Source organism: Notamacropus eugenii, chromosome 2, assembly GCF_028372415.1.
Source record: "Notamacropus eugenii isolate mMacEug1 chromosome 2, mMacEug1.pri_v2, whole genome shotgun sequence".
In the NCBI taxonomy this organism is placed as follows: Eukaryota; Metazoa; Chordata; class Mammalia; order Diprotodontia; family Macropodidae; genus Notamacropus; species Notamacropus eugenii.
Window position 1 is genome coordinate 154,823,356 of NC_092873.1, and position 22,030 is coordinate 154,845,385.

The window sequence follows — 22,030 nt, forward strand, 5'->3', positions numbered from 1 at the left end:
ACATAAAATATGAAGTGTCTAATTCATTTAAAAAGTAGTTGAACAGAAAAATTAAGGTTCACTTAACTAAGTAAACCTTAATTTATGTGTAACAAGAAAAAAATGTCATCTCAAAATTTGATTCATTAAGTCTAAATTTTAACATTTATCAGTTTACTTAAGCAATCTGTAACAAGAAAAACAAATATAATGCCCTTACCTAGAAATGTGCTTCCTTTTAATAAATCTGAACTTTAACATTTATCTTATTTTAATCATTTGCAGTCAAACTGATAAGCTTTCATTTTATTCAACATATTTACAAAGGTTTGCTTTATGAACTAATATCTAGTAAAACTGTAAAATTATATAGCATCTACAAAACAGTCAACCATCTTCTGTCCTAAGCTTCTTTTGCTAGTAGAGGCTATTTAAGCAGCAGAACACTAGACTATAATTTAGAAGTTTGTAGGTCTAGAAAGCATTTGATCATTAACAGATTCCATTTACTGATCTATTTGCTACTAATAATAATGCTAATAACATTTATCTAGCACTTAACAGTTTACAAAGTGTTTTATATACATAATCTCATTTGAACCTTTATGATACATAATACAATAAACATTTGTTAAGCAACTACTATGTTCCAGTCACTACTGTGTTCATCCTTCATTGCTGAAGAAGACCATGCCATCAAAGAAATGATGACATGACTTGCACTTAACTTTGTTTTGAATGAGGACTGTGCAGGTCATCAGCCTCACTTCTCCAGAGCCATCTGGATCCAGTGACCAGATATTCATCAGGACGACTGGAGATGACCCAGGATGCTCTGGGAGACCCTGAGTCCTTTAGGCCAAGGTCTCTGTAGGTACTTACTTAACGCCCATTCATTTAAATAGGACTGTTTAAGAAGTAGCCAGGGCATGGCCCCTTTAATAAAGTCAAGAAAAAGAAAGCCATAAGGTTGGGAGGGAAACAGCAACAGTTACTATTGATAATCACTCTAAAGCTAGAAGGGTCCAGAAGAGCCCTTAGGCAGGGTCTCATTGACTTCTCTGCCTCAGAGGGCAGTAGGTTTAAGGTTTTGGGAAAGGAAAAGGCAGGACAGAAAACTGGCCAGTAAAACCAAAGTCAACTAGGCATCTTTTGGCCATCGAAATTTACCTTCCTTTGGAGAGGAGAAGGAAGGGGGAGGGGGGGAGAAGCAGACAGGTATCAAAAAAGAAAAAGAATCAGTCTTTGCCCTAATAGAATTTACACATACACACACACGCACATGTATGCCTCACAAAATCCTCATCTTATAGATGAAGAAGCTAAAACTCAGTGAAATTAAATAACTTGCTCATGGTTTTTAACCCAAGTCTTCCTGACTCTGAATATAGCAATCTAAAAAGACATCCACTCTCTTGATTTAAAAAACAAATAAAAACAAAGTCACATGTAGCACCAACTTTGAAGTCTAACACAGGAAAAGACCAGTACACAAATGTGATATGCAATATATTATTATAAATTGTTAATATCTGCTAATGTTTACACATTGTAAATTATACATTGATGAGCAATACTGAAAGAAAAATAAGCTGCTATTCTAATATCTTTGATTTTTTAATTATTATTGTTGAAAACTAAGGATAATTTTACCTGTCTTGGTACACTGCATCTTGCTGGAGGAGGAGTGATACCCAACTGATGAAAAGTATTTAGACCAAAAGTATAAACACCTCCTTCTTCAGTTAAAACAATAGTATGATCCTTAGCAGCTGCCACTTGGGAGCAGTTATGACCAATCAGTCCTTCTACCAGCCTTGGGACCTAAAATACAAAGGATTATTAAATTTATTATCACATATTTATTCTAGGGCAAAAATGAAATAACTATAGGTGCAATAGCCCAAAATAAAATCCATAAATTGCTCCTTTCTCTATAAAGTAAACGCTCCCTTTCCTCAAGAGAGACACCAGTTTATAAATGAATGGGTGGTGCCTGTTTCTTTAGGAAGAAATCATGCAAGCTATCTAAATGAAACAATTCAACCAATATTTACTAAGCACTTAATATGTACCTAGTATTATCTGTATTAGTTATTTTGCTAAGAACAAAGGGAGATCTCTAGCTGAAGTATTCATTGGTGTGTGAAAACAATGGGACATCACAGCACTCATAATATTAAGTCCCTTTTCAAACACAGTCAGAGCTCAAAAAATACTGACATACCTAATGACCCTGGACTAACATCCCCACAAAAACCCTGGATCAAGAAGACATAAATAGAAGTACTGTAAACCTATGGATAGTTTCTTTCTATGTCACCTTTCCTCCCATTTAACAACATCTTCTAATGGATGGTAAAATATGCCAAAGGAAAGACTTTTTTTCAAATGACTTTTAAGGAAAAAGAATTTTAATTTTGAAAAATAAATAATAAATTTTATGTGATCGTGTTGACTTAAATTTCATTGGTTATGAAATTAGGCAGCAAAAGATTAAAATTTGAGGTTTAATCAGGAAACAGTAACCTAAATTCTTAAACTGCAACCCTTGACAAAGAAATTTAATACTGTAAAATAAAACCTTATTTAACTGGAATCTTTAGGGGTTGGGATAATATTCACTCTGGGTTAAACAAAAATTTGCTACTGTTTCAAATTCTTGCTGAAAATATAAGATGTATACCATCTCATTTGATGAATAATAAATAACTGAATCATAATAACAATAATTTTCTTAGATCAATAAGGATTTTATGTATTTTTTATTATCATTTTGAATACATGCTATTAAATTGTAGCTATTTATTTTAGTATATTCCTGATGCTATCTGTACATATTATACTTTTTCCTAAAAATGAAGACCCAAATGAAAATATCCTAAAAATTAAAATTTCCAGTTAATCCAGGTCTCATAAAACTGAATAAATTATGTATTAAAATTGCTTTCCAAAATACCAGGCATGTCTGTTCATCTCCATGGCCTAGGCGTCCTCCTTGACCATGACCACAGGTATAAACTTGCCCTTTCTGAGACAGAAAAACTGAATGAAATGTGCAAAGTACCACCTATAGGAGGGGAAAAAGAATTTTATTAATGATCCTATAAATATAACATGCTTCCTCATATTCAAATTCAAAAATATTAAAGACAAAGAACTAGGCACTAGCTTATAAAAGAGCCCAAGTGAAGGGAATTTAAAATCCTCAATCAACAAGCTTTGATTCACCACCTATTTGCAAGGTACTGGGCACACAATGTACATTCTGGTCTCCCCACTTTTTCTCATCTCCTATATTTGATCTGTTGATTTTACTTTCATAATAACTCTCAAATTTATGTCCTCTCCTCTGACACTGCCACCTCCCTAGTACAGACCTTATAACCACATATCTGGATTCCTGCAACAGCTTTTTGATTCATCTCCTTGACTCAAGTCTCTCCCCATTCCAGTAAATCCTCCAGTCAGCTGTCGAAAGCGATCTTCCTAAAGTATAAGTCTTACCATGTCATCCTCCTTTCCACTGCCCCCCTCAACAAACTCCAGTGGCTCGCTATCGTCTCCAGGATCAAATATAAAATGTTCTAGTTAGCATTCAGAGTCCTTCATAACCTAGCTCCCCTCCTTACCTTTCCAGTTTTCTTACTTCCTATTCACCTCATACTCTAATCCAGTGACAGGGGCCTCCTTGCTGTTCCTCAAACACATTCTATTTCCCAACTCTAACCATTTTCCCTGACTGTTCCCCATGCCTAGAACTCTCTCCCTTCTTATCTTTACCTCCTGGCTTCCTTCAAGTACCAGCTAATATAGTAGCTTCAAAGCCTCGATGACTAATTGGCTTAAATAAAACATAATTGAGATCTTGCTAAAAAAAAAAAAATATATTAACATAGGATTGATTTCTTCATGAAAACATTACTCAGCTGTTCAACATTAACCTAAATTAAAAACCTAAATTATCAATCAGATTTAGATGTTGCTTTTTAGGATTCCATAAGTATTAAATATTATATGACAAAATACCTGCTTGATATAAATTCCAGTTCTGGAGAACAGATCCACCAGTTCAGGATGATGCTTACTATTTTGGCTTCCATGACCCAGAGTAAAATTTATGTTATTTCCCCAAGTGTAGACATCTGTGGGATCTAAGATGAAAATGAGTGTTCATTTTACTTTTCTATTTTCAAATAATAAAAATTTACCTTTACTAACATTGATAATTGTAAGCATATTTAACTTCACTAATTTAAATATGTAAAACAAAGCTAAAAGTGGAGAATACGACCATATTTATAAAAATGCTTTCAATATATCTGAATTATTAAATTATTAAGATCATCTGTCATCATACTGTTCCAAATAGAGAAGAACTTAGTCAATATGAAATTCAATAAGAGTTTTACTAAGGAAATTCTCACTTTCAATAGGTTTTCTTTTGTAAATGTGAAACTATACCAGGATTAATATTAGGGCATTATAGTCTTGGTTTGTGATATAAATCTTTAGTCTCAATTTGTGGGGTTGACCAGGTCTTGTGAAAGAATTATGTTTTGGGTTTTTTTTTTATCTGTTTCATTTACAGGGACTGAAGTTTGCATCCCAGATGGTGGTAGTACTTACAATAGTAGAAATATTCTAGTTATCAAAGCAACTATAGTTCAGTGCTAGAGGTAGGGGGTAAAATGGGGAAAGTGGTATCCTTATTTTCATTCTTTTTTGGACAGTTTTCATTCAGTCCCTTCCCTATTTATCAGAAGAAAAGCATACCTGTCCTTTTCTCCTCAATCACTTCCAAAGCAAGAAGAAAACAAATTACGCTGGCATTATGGTCCATATTGGTAGGTGGAGTCATATTCATTCTATCTCTATCTTCTCTCCTTTATGCTAAATTGTTTATTGGTCACATATTCAATTGTTACGTTCCCCTCCCCCCAAGACCAGATCTCACTCTAAATGTACGTCTAAAAGGTAACAAATGCAGAATGGAACAAAACATCATAAAAACCACCAAGAATAATTCTTGTAGATGCTCACATCAAAACCTCAAATACACATTTTCATGAGCATATTGCTAGGAATAAAAGTCACAAACAGGTTCCCCAATAATGTACCTGTCTGGATCTCAATTTCCTCATCTGAAAAATGAGAGAGGGAATCAACTAGGTAACTTTTCAGATCTCTTCCAGCTCTAAATCTATGAAACTATGAAGAACATGTGTTCATAAGAATGTATCTTACCAGTATTCTTGAATACTACATGGGCTGGTCTGTCCTTCATTACAAGATCCAAAGCTGATAAACCTTCTTTATCCTGGATATACAAACTAACACCATGCTAAAGGGGGTAAAAATCTTTTATCAGAGGTTTACCTATAATCAATTTTTTATTCCTTACATAGCAAAGAAGGCAGAATAGCAATCTTGTCCATAAAATACAGATGAAAATAAAGTATGATTCTTTACCTCACACATTTAAAATAAATAACATTCACAAGATCAAAGAAAAATTAAAATAATTAATGTCAATTCTATTAAATTGAACACAAATTTCTTAAGTGCCTACTGTGTGCAAGGAACTGGCTCACACAACAAAAATACAATAGATCATACTCTCAAAGACTGATTCAGTTATTCTCAGTTTAACAAGCAAAAAAAAATTTAGGAAATTTTTATATAAGATATAACAGTTCAAAATACATCTATAAAACTGGGCATCACATCCAACAATCTCTCTGGATCACAGTCAAAAACCAAGAAGTAAGCAAAAAATAGATATGATGAAGTCCATGCCCTAAAATAATAAGCATTTTACTTAAGGAAAAGCCATCAAACCCTCAAGACTTCAAGACACTTCAGGAACTACAACATGCTAACAAATCATGGAGCTCTGATTTCCTCACTGTGAGTACTCTCATCACAAAATGCACAGAATAACTTTTTTAAAATCTAGAAGATTCTTTAAGAGTGGTTGAGGTTGAAACTTAATCACCAACAATCAATCTGGTGAAGAGTTTCTCATGACTTAGCTAAGCTGCTCCTCTGCAGTAGACATACACTCTATCACCAGATCTGACTGGCCTTTTCAGTGTGGTAGGAGCTACCAGAACTTGTGTTCAGAAGGAACAGCCTTCAAGACACCTGGGTCACCTCCATGATATAACAAGGCATCAGAGTAGGACTTTAGTGAACATAATTAGCAGCTATTCATTCTTAATATGCAGAGATTCTAACGAGGATCAAAGGCTGTCTAGTTTTCAAAATCACCAAAAATAAGAATGAGCAAATCAGGATATTGTGGGGAAAGATTGTTCCAGGAAATCAAGCAGAAAGTGAAAAGCTACAGGAGACAATGAGGGAAGACACAGAAAAGCTCAGAAAAATCAAACAAGAATTCAGAAAGCACATTCCAGAACAATTAGCTTAGGTGCCAAAAGCTCTTCATATCTCAATAAGACCCAAGGGTATAACTGTAATACAATACGGTAAAATAATGACTTCATAATGATAATCCTCAATTTTCCATGTAAAGAGTGGGCTACGCACAATACCTCTACTACGGAAACATAAGAAGTTGAGATGGACGCATTTTTACTTATCTGATGTTACTGCAGAGAGTCCTAACAATATACTGACAAATTTTCACAAAAATGACTTTTTAAAACTTCAACACTACAGCATAGGTAATGTGAAACATAAATGAAAGCAGAAATTTTATTTTACTATTTAAATGTTCCAAGACTAAATGTAAATTAAGTTTGCTAGTTGATCTCAACTAACTAAATTAAGTGATGAAAGTAGCTATTACGAATAATTATCTAGCATAAACATATAACTGAATGGACCATTAAACAAAAAAAACTTTCAATTCTAACTAGTCTCAACTTAAGAACTGTTTCTACTTAGTCTAATCAGTAAATAAAAATCCACACATTTCATTTAATAGCTACTATTAACTCTTTTTAAAAAAAAAAAAAGGCTTACTTTATGCTTTTTAAAAAAATTGTCATTTGCTCAATTCACCCAAAGTTTGGTCTATAAAAAAAGTACAAAAGATATAAAGTAGAGAAACCACAGAAAAGCTTTGTTGTTCAACCGTGTCCAATTCTTTTGTGACCTTGTACAGGTGCTCTCTTGGCAAAAATGATGCCACTTCCTTCGCCAGTAGATTAAGGTAAACAAAGGTTAAGTGACTTGCCCAGGGTCACTTAGCTAGGTAGTGTCTGAGGATGAATTTGAACTCAGGTCCAGCACTCTATCCACTATGACACTTAGATGCCTATAGAAAAGCATGAAAGGTCGGAAATTAAGAATAAAATTCAACAAGTACTTATCTATATCTATGTGAGGACCACATAATGACCCAGAAAACCACAAATTAACCTTATCTATATTGTATTATATTTTTATTTATTTGATTATTCATTTCCCAATTACATTTTAGTCTGCAAAACAACCTCACTCTAGCGCTTTGTGGGCCCAGATTTTGAGCTGACACCACTACTGTAAGAAAACCTAAAGGAAAGAACAATTTCAGCCATGGGAATAGGGTTGGGAAAGGCTTTCAAGGAGGGCTTTATGGATGTGATCATATTACTTCCTTTAAGAAAGAAAAAAATTTCTATAGCAAGGATAAGGGGAATGTGCATTCCAGGCATGGGTCTATACATGTTAATAGAAAAGCTGACAAAATAAGTGAGGAACATTTAATAGTCTACTTTGGCTGGAACAAAAGAATTCAAAAGGGAAGTGATATAAAATGAAGCTAAAAAGGAAAAGAATCTCAAATACTGCACTGAAGAGTCTGTATCCTTAAAATAGGGAAAATACTAGAGGGATTTTGTACTCCTGACAACAGGAAGCCACTGAAGGTTTTTGACATGGATCTGGGAAAACAATGGGCAGAGGAAAGCCAGGTAGACTACAGTACACTAGAAGAAAAGTGACAAAGGTCTAACCCAGGGTGGTAGCAGTTTAAGTACAAAAAAGAGGATGATCTAGAAAAATAATGCAGAGGGAAACTTGATGGGACTTGGCAAAACAAGACACCTGAAAAGTGAGAACAATTCTTTGGAGGAATTGAGGCCTTGAATGAAAAGGATTGAAATACTCAGGAAGGAGGGTAAAAAGAGTCAAATATGATTGTTAGATCTAAGCTGAGTTTCTTCCAAAAAATTAATTTTGGCAACAGGATATGAGAGGTTCAAGAAAGAGTCAAAGATGACTCAGATTTTTGAGCCTGGACGACAAGAGTAGTGTTGTTACAAATAGAATTAGGAAAGCTAGGAAGAAGGGCAGTTTTAAGTGGCTATGGGGAGTGTAGGGGTAAAGATGACTTCTCTTTTTGATATGTTAAGTGATGATGAGACAGCCAGGTGGAAATAGGCTGTAGTCTGTCTAGAGTTCAGAGGCATCCTTTTCTGTAAGGCTTCCTAAAATAAACATACAAAATTTTCTTAAGCTATGAATAAAATTTCAAAATTACAACGGATTTAGGCTATTAGTGTGTGTGTACATATATGTACACACACACACACACACAATACATGGGAAAGCTTCTCACTTAACACTTTTTGTTCTGCTAATTAGATTATAATAGTTTGTACAGGAAGATAATTACAATTTTCCAATAAGGAACATTTCCTACTTATGTCTATTTAATCCAACTTATAATGGCAACATTAGCACCATTAATTGTCCAGAAAGTTTTGTTTTTTTAAGAGAAGGAATGGAAAAATTTTATTATCTTGACACAGATGTTGTGATGAGAATTCATGTTCCACAAGGACCAACCCTTGGCTGAAACTCTCCCCTGGAAAGAGATTTGCTGAAATCTGAGTAAGAAATTTCTATATATTTATGTTTCTTTGTACAAAATAGCATCCATGAAAACAAACTCTGAATTGATAGTGTAAGAATTTCCCAATATCTAATTAGGGTTATGTATTTCTTATTTTAAAACAGGTCAAGCTAAAACTCAAGCCTATTCTGCTATTCCTTATACAAACTACCAATACTTTTTTTTTTAAACAATTAAGAGGCAACTTTTATTGATACTATAGCTAGGTTTCTCAAGCTATAAAGTACCATATTAGCAGTACTACTGTCTCTAATCATTTAACAATTTTTATATATAAAATTCACCCTGAAATATCTTAGTTACTCCCAACTCCTGCCTATTACTACCTACCTACCAACTCATGCAAATGAGTTCATGTATTCACCATCACCCCTCACTTCTCTACCAGAAAACTCTCCAAGTAGGAAATAATTCAACAACAGGCACATACCTAGACTTCCTCAATGTATAAGCAAAGCAAATAGCCTTAGAACTTCCCCTTCAAGGAAGAGAATTTTCCTTTCCACAGCTTGAGGAACCCAAATCATACATCTAAGAAACAATTTGATGATCTTTAAAATAAAACTATTCCTCATCTCATAAGGTTGTATTTAAGCTTTTTTTTTTTTTATTTTGGAATGCTATAAAAATGTGAGTTATTCAAGACCTACAAATTGTGACTACCAACTTTAATTGTGTTAACTGTTAAATGGCAAAGTTTTATTCCTAAACACTTCTTTTTATTGCCTTACTGTCAAATACAATGAAAATAATAGTGGTTTTAAAACTTAAGAGCTATTCTGTTTTCAGATAGCTTTTAAAAAATATTTATTAACAATTTATTTTGATATTATAAAAATATGTCCTAGTCAAAAATAATCTGTGATATTTTACAATTATTCTTTTTTCTATAAACAATGATCTATAAATTAAAAGCTACTTAAAATATTAATACTATAATTAATGAAAATTTATCAAGATATATAACACACAAGCATTTTAAAAAATAATTCTAATTCAAATTATGGCACTAACCTTCAAGAGTGACCAAACACAATCAATATGTCCATAAAAAATGCTTCTATGCAAAGCTGTCCATCCCGACTCCTTGTCTCTCACCAAGAGATCCACTCCTTTTGTCTCTGCAAGCCAATCCAACACTCCTTTCTTCCCACATGATGAAACAAGGTGAAGAACATTCCTTCCAAAGGCATCCTTGATAGTTGCAGCATTGTAACAGTAAGTAGAAAGAAAGGCCTTAATCTGGCCTTCGTTCCCCCTTGTTACTACAGAAAGGATATCCAAAGCATGCTTCAGGGATCGACATTTTAAAGTACAGTCTGGCATAGAAGAACTCATCCTACTCTTTTTTTCACACTGTTTATTCTTTCTTCAGAAGATCAGTTCTTTAAAACTAGTCTTATTTATTTTTATTTAAATTAAAAAGAGAGAGCCAAAGCATACATATGCTTTTTAGGTTGAACTATGCTGGGGACAGATTATATTCCCAGAATTCAAATTCATTTCCTCAGGACAATAGTACAAAACTATGAATCGTTGTGCAATTTATTTTGGCACTTAAAAAAATTTAAGTATAAATATCTATAAAGTTTATATCAAATGCATATTACTAAAAATAAAAAATTCTCCACTGTTCATAAATTATTTCAGGAGTCAAGCACCAAGAGGGAGTGGGGAGGGGAAATCCCCCTCCACACTATCTAAAATCCTTTCAAATATCCATAATTGCAAGGGAGACCTGTAAGAGAAAAACAGGGAAATAAGGTATAAATTTTTTAATGATACTAAATTCATTAAATTATTAATAAAAGAAGTATTGTTAAAAATTGTAAAACTATCAACGTCAAGTGAACAGTTTTAAGGAAAGTTATAGCATTATTTTTCTCTAATGGTTTACATAGTTTTGACCCTAAAGAGACAAAAGCAGTAAAGTTAAGATGCTCTTATTCAATAGCCATATTAAGGATCACTCCAATCTAGGCAAACACTATAAAGGAAACTCTCATCCAAAGAAGAATGTGAATAGCCTAGGTAGAAGAGAGATGGATACTTCTCTTTGCTATTTTAAACTTTTGTGTTACTGCTTCTAGCAGGTAAACTCTCATTAGCTGAATTGTTATTAAGTCAAATTCTACTCAACAAAGCTATTTCCAAGTCACAGAATCTTAATTACATAATTTTAAAACATGGGAAATACTATTTACTATCCATCTGAAATGCTGATGTCACAAGATACCAATCTTCAAATCCCTCACTCCATGCAGAAATTCTAATATCAAGCATATTATAATTCTAAAGAATCAAAAGCAGACAATTTTATCACTATCACTCAACATAGGATTATTTACCCTTCCTTCAGTAAACTCTATTTCCTCAATATTTTTGCCTTATACATGAACTTCAGATTATATACTAATGATTAGAACACTTCTAATGCCCACTGTTTTTTTAAAGGTTTATCAATAATATTAATTACAAATTAGTGTCTCAAGGAAAATCCAAGTATTTAAATACCTACATTAAGTCAGTTATGTTTCATACCCAAAACACTCATTCATTTTTCCTCACTTTGAAAAGCATACAACTTTAGTATTGAAAGTGTACTCCTAAGAAAGAGGTCAAACATATGTTAACACAATACATGTGAAATAATTTCCTATACTCATTAGAAAAAGAACTAAAATATTCTAGACCTGTATTTTTATATCCCCCCAACAACTGAAAATGAGAAAATCCCTTAAGAATCTCTCCATTTCAAACATTAAAATATACATATGGCATAATGGATAAGTCAATACACTGGAGATCAGAAGACCTGGCTTCTCTCATTTCTACCACTGAGTAATTGTATGACCTTAGGCAAATCATTTGTCCTCTTGGGAATTTCAGCTTCCTAATCTTCAAATAAGAGGGTTGGACAATGATTCTTAAAATTCATTAGAGCTCCTCTCTTCCTTTTAAGATGCAGCTCAGACACCATCTTCTGTATGAAGCCTCTGCTGATTTTCCCCAGCTATTAATGTCCTCCCTCCCATAGTATCTTGTATGTGTGTATATGCATTTATTAACTTTATATCTTTACTCTCCCTCCCTCCCTCCCTCTCTCTCTCTCTCTCTCTCTCTCTCTCTCTCTCTCTCTCTCTCTCTCTCTCTCTCTCTCCCCTGATTTTCCAGACCACTCTGTTGGCTCATCCTCCATATCATACCCTCAAACTTAAGGTACTGTCTTAGGCTCTCTGTCTTCTTCCTCCACATGTTTTCTCTTGGCAAGGTCATTCCTTAGCTCCCATGGATTTAACTATCATATCCCAGATGACTATGTCCAGTTCTGGTATTTCTCCTCAGCTTCAGTCCCACATCATCACCTTCCTATTATATATTTCAAACCATGTCCCAGAGTCATATTAAATTCAATGTCCAAAATCAAACTCATAGTCTTTTCCCCTAAACCCTCCTTTCTTCTAAACTTTCTTATTTTCTGTCAGATACTACATCATCCTTCCAGTATCTCAGGTTCATCAATTAGCATTACCCTTGACTCCTCACTCTCCCCTACTGCATATATCAATCAATAAACGTTTACTAAGCATCTACTTTGTGCCAAACACTATACCAAGAACATGCAATCATCTGCCAGCTCCTTCATAACATGCCTTTTGTCCAGTCCCTGCTCTCTACTTACCCAACTAGCACCAAACTTCAGGCCCTCATCATCTAGTCTAGATTATTGCAATAGAATTCCTTTTGGTCTCCCTCCCTGTTCTAAGCCACCCTATACACTACTGCCAAAGTATTTTTCCTAAAAAACTGATGTAATCATGTGACTCCCCTACTCAGATCAATTCTAATGACATCCTATTGCCTCTAAGATCACATATAAACTCTTCTGTTCAGTCTTTAAAATCTTACACAGCTTAGCTCCAATTTATCTTTCCAGACTCACTGAACATTTCCTGTACTCCAAAACTCAGCGATCTAAACAGGATGAGTTCAAATCCAGTTCCATACACATACTAGCTTCATATATGAAGTGACTTACTAGGCCAGTCACTTAATTTCTGTCTATCTCAGCTTCTTCAACTGTAAAATGGGGATAACAGCATCATCCCTCAGAATTGTTGTGAGGATCAAATGAAATAGTACAGTGTTTGATAAATGGCTGTTCCTGCCCCTCTCTTCTCTGTTCTTCACACAGACACTCCATCTCTCATCTCCGTGCTTTTGCAGTGGCTGTCCCACATGCTTGGAATGCACTCCCTCCTTACCTTCTCTTTAGTGTTCCTTTATTTTCTTAAAGATGCAGCTCAATTATCTTTTTTATATGAAATCTTTCCTGATTCTTCCAACCACTAGTGCTTGCACTCCCAAACTACCTTGCATTTAACTACTTTGCATATACAGCATTTTGTATTCATTTAATATGTACTTGTCTTCCTCTGCTTGCCAGCAGAGATTAATTCATCCTTCGACCTTATAACCAAAGTGCCTAGCACAATGCCTGCTCATAAAAGACCTATTTAATAAATACTTGCTGATTGACTGAAAATTCATATTGGTCTATTTACAACTTTATGCAAAAGTTAATTCGAAAAATTTTATTCTTAAATTTCTGGACTTATCCATTTTAAAAATAATAATATTCAACTAAAGCCAGGGCTTAAAAGACGCTACTACTTGCTACTCATGTCACCTTAGGAAAAAAATCACAATCTCTCTGGACCTCGACTAGATTACCTCTAATTTTCTTCAGCTCTAAATTCTATTATCTTATGACCTTCATCACATTTTTTCTTACCTAAACTTAACAGCCCTTCATTCTCTGCACATATCTAGACTATCACTTATAGACCCAGAATGGTTACGAATAGATCTCTGATCTCTGGAGTAAATTACTCATCAGGGATGACAATATGACAGATATATTTCACAAATGCAATACATGCCTCTAGATAAATTTTCACAACAAAAACATGTTGCAAATATCCACCTTTCCAAAGCAAATAAAATGGTAAAACACTAATTTTATTTTACTACTGGGATTGGGAGGGGAAAAACCCTCCAAAATGATGAAAGTGTTCATTTAATTGTTTTACTACCTTTATTTTAAAAAAAGAAAGAACTTTCTCTAAGATTTAACTACAGATCTTAACATTCATAAGCTGATAAAAATGTTTGGTAATAATGTCCAAATATGACCTAATCATTAAGAAGCTGATTTATTAAATTCAATGATTCCCCATTTAACAAAATCCTCGGATTTTTTTTCAAGCTAAATGATCCTCTAGCACCTTCTTCCCTGAACTTTGAAAAAGCATAGTATAATACAAACTGCACTGTACAATGAGTCAGAGAACCTGGCTTTAAATTATTACTCTGCTGCTTACAATCAGTGTGACCTTGGGCAAATCACTTAACCTATCTGGCCCTGTTTTCTCATTCTTAAAATGAGTTTAGACTAGAACATGATCTCTAAATTCAATTCAACAAGTACTGTTCACACAAAGTGCATACACTCTACAAGGTGGAACAAAATGTAAACATAAGAAATATAAACTACATAGAAAGCAAATATAAAGCAATTTAAGAGGGAGGGAAACACTAAGAGGAGAGGGGAGGTAAGAGGGAATTGTTTCAGGAAATCAGAAAGGGCCTTAAGAAGGCACTTGAGCTGCAACTTGAAGGACACTAGGGTTTCCAAGAGGCAGAAATGAGAAGAGATGGGAGAGCTTGTACAAAGGGACAGAGAATAGTAAGACATTCTGTTTGACAGAAACACAAGATGCATGTGAAGGAGTGCTTGTAAACTCAGTCTAGGCCAAGGGTTCTTCACATTTTTTTGTGTGCCTTTTGGCACTCTGATAAAGCCTATGGACCACTTCTCAAAATAATCCTTTTAATGAAAAAAATACTTTAGATTAGAATGGAAGCAAAAAATTAGTGAAAATAAAGATAGAATTTTTCCATCCAAGTTCACAAGACACTCTTGAAATCTATCTATGGAACCTTTAGGTAAATAACAGCTGGTTCAGAAGGACAGGTTGAAACCATATTCTGAATGCCAAAAGGGATTTTATATTTTATCCCAGAACTGGAAATCACTGAAGTTCTTAAGCAGAGGAGTGTTTATTAGACCTGTGCTCTAGGAATATCAATTTGGAAGTTATATGGAAGACAGAGAAGAGAGAGTCAGAGACTTGACGTAGGAAGACCAAATAGGAAGCTATTGAAATAGTCTAGGCAAAGGTGATGGAAGCCTGAAATAAGATGACTTTGAATGACCATACTCTCTTAATTTCCAAATCTGATTATTTTTTCTCAGTCCTCATTCTTCTTGACTTTTATTCTATATTTAATATTTGCTGACTACCCTTCCCTCCTAGATACTTTGCCTTTCTAGCTTTTCATGACATTACCCTCTCTTGGCTTTCCTCCTACCTGATTTCTCCTTTTTAGGCTCCTATACGGGATCTTCATGCATATGATAACTTCCAACTGTGGATATTCTTCCAAGGCCCCTTTTCTTTTCTCCCCCTCCATGAGTGGTTCCTAACCTTTTGGTTGTGTAACAAAATACATAAAATATGCTATATCAAATTACAAAACCAATTATGCTCAAATATAGTTGTGAAAATATTTTTTAAAAATTCACAAATTCCCGATTAAGAATCAGTGTTCTATACTCCATCTCAATGCCTCTTCAGTTCCCATAGGTTTAATTAACATCTCTATGAAGATGATTCACAGATCTATAGCTGCAGCCCTAATCCCTAACCTTCAGTCCCCACATCACAAACAGCTTTCTGGACATCTTGAATTGGATGTCCCATGTAAAACTCAACAGGTCCAAAGGGAACTCATCTTTCTCTTCTAACCCGCTTCCCCTCAAAAATGTCACCATTCTTTTAGTATCTCAAGATTGGTAACCTTGATATTTACTCCCATTGTTTCCTCACTCTCCTTCACGCCATCTGTGCAATCACTTGCCAAATCTTGACATTTCTATCTTCACAACATTTTTCACATACATCTTTTCAGACAGCTATCACATTAGTTAAATCTTTCATCACTTCTGACCCGAAATATTGCAACTGCCTCCCAACTGGTCTTCCTATGTCAAGTCAACCCACTTCAATTCATCCTCCAAATAGCTGCCAAAATAATTCTCCTTAACCACAGATATGACTCCCCTTACTCAAACTCTAGTGGCTCCCTACTGACTGTCAGATAAAATATAAACTTCTGTTTATCTTTTAGACCTGGTCCCTTCTACCTTTCTGATATTTTTACACACTCTATGATCTAGGGCCTATTTGTTATTTTCTTTGCATACACTATCCCTCAACTCCATGTCTTTTCCCTGGCCCTCTCCACATATCTGACTCATCAAATACCTCTTACTTTAAGGCAGCTCTAACATCACCATCTACATAAAGCCTTTTTTCCTTCAAAAGTTAGCACCCTCCCTTGTGAACCACCTTTTATTCAACTACTTTGTTTTGTTTTTATTCTCTTTATATGTCCTGTCTATATACCATCTATTTGACACCCCCCCCCCCCATTAGAATTTCAGTTGCTCAAGAGCAAGGATTGTTTCATTATTTGTATTTGTATCTGATTGATGGTACCATAGTATCTGGCACATAGAGGCACTTAAAAAATGCCTGCTGATTGAAAGGAAGTATAGGGATGTAAGAGATATTATTGGTCAATAACGGGATGCAGACTCAACAGCAAAAGTGAAAGGGATCTAGTGCCTGGAAGACAGACATAAGTTCTAGAACATGAGCAACCTATTCTCAGGTCTTTCCTTAACAGTTTTCTCTTTTGCCTGTAAGTTCAGTCTCTTGTATCTTTAAAGGAAAAAAAACAACTTTGTTTTAACCTACTGCTCTATGTAACTATTATCCAATTTGCCTTCTTCCTTCTATGACTTGAGTATTTAAATTGGTCTGCATTTTTAATGATCCTTTTTCTGACACTGTAACGTGGGTTCTACCTATATACTCACCTTACTGAAACTAGAGACTGTGTCAAACTCCCTTGGCCAGAAAAACTCCTGAGTGGTGCTGGAACCAGACCTTGGTCTGATTCCATGGAATTAGGAAACATTTAACCAAATGAATGAAAATACAATACAACATAGATAATGTTGATTTGTGGTTTTCTAAGTCTACCTACCTTCAAGGATCCTCTATTTCAATATGACTCATTGCTCCATTAGTTTAACAGTAAGAACATTTCCTTACTTTTCCCTCTACAATTTCTCTGCTGCAATTTCCACTGTTGTCTATCATATCCTGGTTAATAGAGTTTAATCAATGTAACATACTGCAAAACTGCTGATGCCTGCATAATACACTTTCCCTTATACCGTCTTGGTTCTATTTCTGATCCATCCTATTTTCTATTTGACGGGCTCCTCTCCCTCCCACACTCCAAGTCTGGAGCTTTCTTCAAGGCTCAGTTATTGGCCTTCTAACGTAGTCTCTACACCCTTTCCTGTGGATACCTCCACTTACTCATAAGGCAAATAAATCTTTGTCTTCAGCCTTGTCCTTTATTTCAAACTACAATCCCATTTCTTAAACTGCCTGGACACTTCCACTTGTTGGTCTCATTATCTAAAACTCAAAATGTCTAAGGATAGCCTTATAAATAGTATCATCTCTCACTCCTACACCAGTCAGTACTTTAGTCTGTTTTCTTCATATCAGGTACCAAGTTCAATTAATAATTCCTTCCCAATGCTGTTCAAATTGTGTCTACTCTACCTTTCTATTCTCACAGAAATCACCCTTTATCACCTAAATCTATGCAGTTTCAAGAGCCTCTTGTCTCCCAGTTTCCAGTGTCCTCAAATTACAATTCATTAAGCATATCAAGGCCAAACTAAACCTCCTGATTTCCTTAAAACACTGCTTGATCCTATCACCTCTTCTCTAAAACCTAAAAATTATAGTCCAAACTCCTTAGCATGATATTTATGGCACTATACAATATGTTCTCAACTCAATATATTTTCCAACTCAATATCTTAATACACACAAAGAACAAACTTTCACTCTGGCCAAGCCAGTTTACTACCAGTCCCCAAAACATGCCTTCCATAGTTCTACTCCCAAGTCTCTATTTTTCCATGGTTACCAGTGTAATGCTTTCCTTACTCCTCTTCACCTACTTAATTTGCATCCATACTCCAAAGCCAAATTCAAGGACTATGTACTTTATGAATCCTTCCCTGATCACTAAAGACAAAGTAATTTCTCCCTCTTCTGAAATTTCATCTCAGTAGTATACATACATATTACATAGTATACATACATATTACATAGTATACATACATATTACATAGTATACATATATATAAGATATATTATAAATATAATACTTATATATTGCCTTGCGTCTCAAGTAAATTTAAAGGGAGACTGAGATAGATTCAGAGCAAGATTTTATTAACAGTGATGTGTTTAACTGTTTTCAAAGTTGATCACACTGGCAACCTCAGCATAGCCAGCTCCCTCCGAGGAGAAGACCCTCTTTACTAACACACGAAGAAGGGGTCTTGGCAGAAATGAAAAAAGGGTGATAGGATGTAGGGTTGGGGCAAGAGCATTATAATTGGCTCAACTGAGAAAGATGGGCTGGCATTCAGGTAAGGTTAATCTCTGGTCTAACAATTAAGGAATGTTAATTGTTTTATGGAACCCATCTGTATTTTGTCATCTTTGCTAGAGGCTGGTGTCTTCTTGCAGATAAAAAGATACAGAGATAAAAAGATAAAAACTCCTTTAACCATACAAAGACAGAAAAGGACTCATGACAAATCTTTTGAGGATGTTAATTTTGTGGGGCTAGACAGATATACCCAGGGGAATACCAGCATGAGAGAGAACTTTTCTATCAAACTAACTTTAGCTAAATTCTTGAGTTCAACTTCAAGATAGAAATGTGGCTTAAGTAATCACACAAAATAGGGCAGTAATACAGAAGAGTATCGATTACAGAGTGGAACCACATATAAAATGATACAGAATCAATTTAATTTCTCCAACTGTATTGGTATCTGTTTACATACTTATCTTTTTCCCAACCAGAAGCTAAATTCCCTAGGGTCTTAAGATCAGGAACTCTCATGGGGTTTTTCCCCCAACAGTCCCTAAGACTGTATATTATGCACAGCATAATATAGCAGGTGCTATATTTAGCAGGTGCTAAATAAATGACAAAGGATGACAAAAAAGTTCCATAAATCCAAAATGTTATGTAGGTTTGTACCTGAGGCAACATGGCATATGGGAAAGAGTGTTGGATTTATTCTATATGGACCTATACTCTGTGGCTTACTATATTCAGTGACCTCAAACAAGTCATTTAACCTCTTAGGGCCTCCATTTCCTCATGTGTAAAATGAAAGATTAATTTTAAAAATTATCTCTATGGTCTCTACAAGTTCTAAATCTGTTAGTTAACTTAGATAATCTCTAAGAAGCCTTTCAGTTCTAACATTCTATGCTTCTTAAGTGAAATGACATCATGAATGAAATACTTAAATGACTAGCCAGAACCAAAAACAATCTTTTTTACAGCACTAAAACTGTTATTCACATAAGGTTACAAAACTTATCCTTTATTATGTTAAAAAAAATTGTTCTGAGATTTTTCTCTCTTTACTATTTTGTCAAAAGTTTCATTGCATTGGACAGAGCAAATTTATTCCAATCCTCTACCATTACAATGTTATTACTGTTCAAGTATTTTAGACTCTGTGACCTCATTTGGGGTTTTCTCGGTAAAGACACTGATTTGCCATTTCCTTCTCCAGCTTACTTTACAGATGAAAAAAGTGAGGCAAACAGGTTAAGTGACTTGCCCATGATCACACACAGCTAGTGGCTACAGCTGGATTTTAACTCAGGTCTTCCAGACTGCAGGTCTGAGGCTCTATCCACTGTGCCACCTAGCTGCCCTACCAGCACAATGCCCACATTCTAATTTGGATAATTTTTCCCAAGTTACTTTTAGAGGGAACTTCATTGGATATGGCAACTAATTTCTTCCCTATAAACAGCTATAAAATTTGACATTTATTCAAATTATTTTCAAAACAATGCTGGCTTAGTTTCTAATTCTACCTGTTCTGTACCTAAAAGCTTCTTACTCTTTTCAAAATGTTTATTTCCACAACTTTATGCAAAGGAATATATACACAATGTAAGTAATTTCAACCAACACTTCTTCCAAACTGCTTGACGAAAGCGATAAGCTTCTCTGCTCCTCTATAGAATGTGGTATAAAGGCCAAAGCAAATTTTAGTTTCCAAGACGTTTACGATAAATTCAAAAAAAACTTCTCAACTAAAAAGAGACTAACTAAAACAAAAATTTTAAACATTTGGGGCTTCACTACCAACAACAAAAAGGCTTCTGAATTTGCACTCCACTCGACAGCAGGGTAGAAACACAGCACATGAATAAAGCAGCTGGGGGGGGGGGGGGCCCAAGATAGATGGGATTTGTAGTCCGGTGTAAAGGCGTACCCATTTTATTTTGCTGCCACTCAAATTTTTAAAAGCATTAATTTGTGAATTAAAAAAATGACACTTAAATCCTTCCTCAATCACTGCTCCGGGTAAAAAGAGAGAAAAGGTTTGTCCCGCTGCCGGAGTAGCAAGGAACTTTTAAAATGAGACTGGTTTGAAAATGAGTGTGAAGTTCCCCTTTCCGCATTTTATCCACCACACTCAAGCGCAAGGAGACTGTTTCCTCCAAGCGTGATCACTGCCAGAATAAAAACAAAAAACCCTAGCGCTCCACTCTCCGGCTTCGGAGTTGGAGCGCAGATGACACCCCAAGCACCAGCACTTTGGGAGAGCCACGTCACGTGACAGGCACGGTCCGCTTCGAGGGGGACGCTGGTCAGACAACAAGCGAGGGCGCAGGGATCAGGAGGAGGTGGCCCAATCCAAAGGTCGGCCTCAGACCGCAGCATCCGCGGGGGCAGGTGGTGCCACCACCACGTAACCCAGCTGACCATTCATCGGCAGAGGGCCTGGCGCAGGCCCCCCCCAGCCGGGTGCTTAGATAAACACCCTGGGATGGGGCCTAACGCTTCCCCCCCTACACACACACACGCACACACGCGCAGCTCGGCCTGGGGGGGCGGGGTGGGCTTCCCTACAGGGCTCAGGCTCTCCTCCCCGCCCCCTGGCCGCCCCTCACCAGTCGCTAGATAAAACAGCGCCGGCGGTCTCCACGGGGTCTGCGCTCGGCGGACTGGGCACTCATCCTCAGTGACAACAGCCGGGGAACGCGAGGAGCGCCAGCTAAGCCGGTTCCCAGTGCCCTGTCCGGAGGGTCCGGCGGTGGCCAACGGCGATGACCCTCAAACCTCAACGGGAGCCGACGAGGCGCTGCTGGACCGGAGGAGAGAGGGAGATGGTGTAAAGTGGGTGGGACCCACCCTGGAACAAGACGGGCGCCGATTGGCTGCGGCTCACAGATGCCTCTTGGGGATTGGCTGAGCGGCTGCCAGGGTTCCCCGGGCCGCGGCCGTTTCCTTTACCCCTCGCTTCCTCTGAAAGTCCACCTTGTGCCCCTCCCCCATAGGACTCCCTCTGCCTCTGACTGACCCTGACCCTGACACCGGCTCGGAGGGTGGGAGGGACTTAGGGGAGTGCCACGTAAGTTGGGGCCCAAGCGGCCCTAGAGGGACCGGCTCCTTCGGGACCGCGCGCCCCGTGGGGTTGTGCCCAGGACCAAGCCGCCCCGCCCTCTGACACAACCCCCGGGGTCGGCGGCTCCACTCCTCCGCTACTGGAGCCGCGGGTGTGGACGCTGACCCGAATCGGGCTCGGGAGGGGGAGGGGCGGGCGCCCACGTGGCGGGGGATGGGCCTCTTCCACCCTCCCGGGAGCTTTTGCGCCACCTGAGCCCCCGCTGCCCGACTGCGCACGGGTCACCCAGGGGCCACGGGCATCATCTTCCTGCCCTGTCACCGTGCCCGTCTCTGGGCACTGAAATGCCACCTGGCTAAGCCATGTGTCATTCCCCGGTTTGACCTGTCACGAGTGGTGACCGCCTCCTCGGAGGCGGGATTTGGACGGGCCCTTCCATGCCCAGTGTGCTGCCACGTTAGGACTTGCTGCTGTGCCGAACCCCAGAACCGGAGGAGACCCCCGAGGCC

At 36.9% G+C, this 22,030-nt stretch overlaps 1 protein-coding gene across 2 annotated transcripts in view; it reads right to left on the reverse strand.

The window, feature by feature from the left end:
- IBTK (inhibitor of Bruton tyrosine kinase) overlaps positions 1-21,575 on the reverse strand; it is an 80,216-nt gene extending 58,641 nt beyond the window's left edge. The window contains exons 1-6 of one of the 2 annotated variants that reach the window (XM_072642677.1): positions 21,067-21,575; positions 9,860-10,583; positions 5,227-5,323; positions 4,009-4,133; positions 2,939-3,049; positions 1,633-1,803 (exon numbers count right to left, since the gene is read on the reverse strand). In XM_072642677.1, the coding sequence (XP_072498778.1) occupies positions 1,633-1,803; positions 2,939-3,049; positions 4,009-4,133; positions 5,227-5,323; positions 9,860-10,183 (828 nt within the window). In that variant the 5' untranslated portion in view covers positions 10,184-10,583; positions 21,067-21,575. The remainder of the gene's footprint in view (positions 1-1,632; positions 1,804-2,938; positions 3,050-4,008; positions 4,134-5,226; positions 5,324-9,859; positions 10,584-21,066) is intronic. The other variant, XM_072642678.1, reaches the window with a different exon arrangement.
- Between the last annotated feature and the right edge of the window lie 455 nt (positions 21,576-22,030).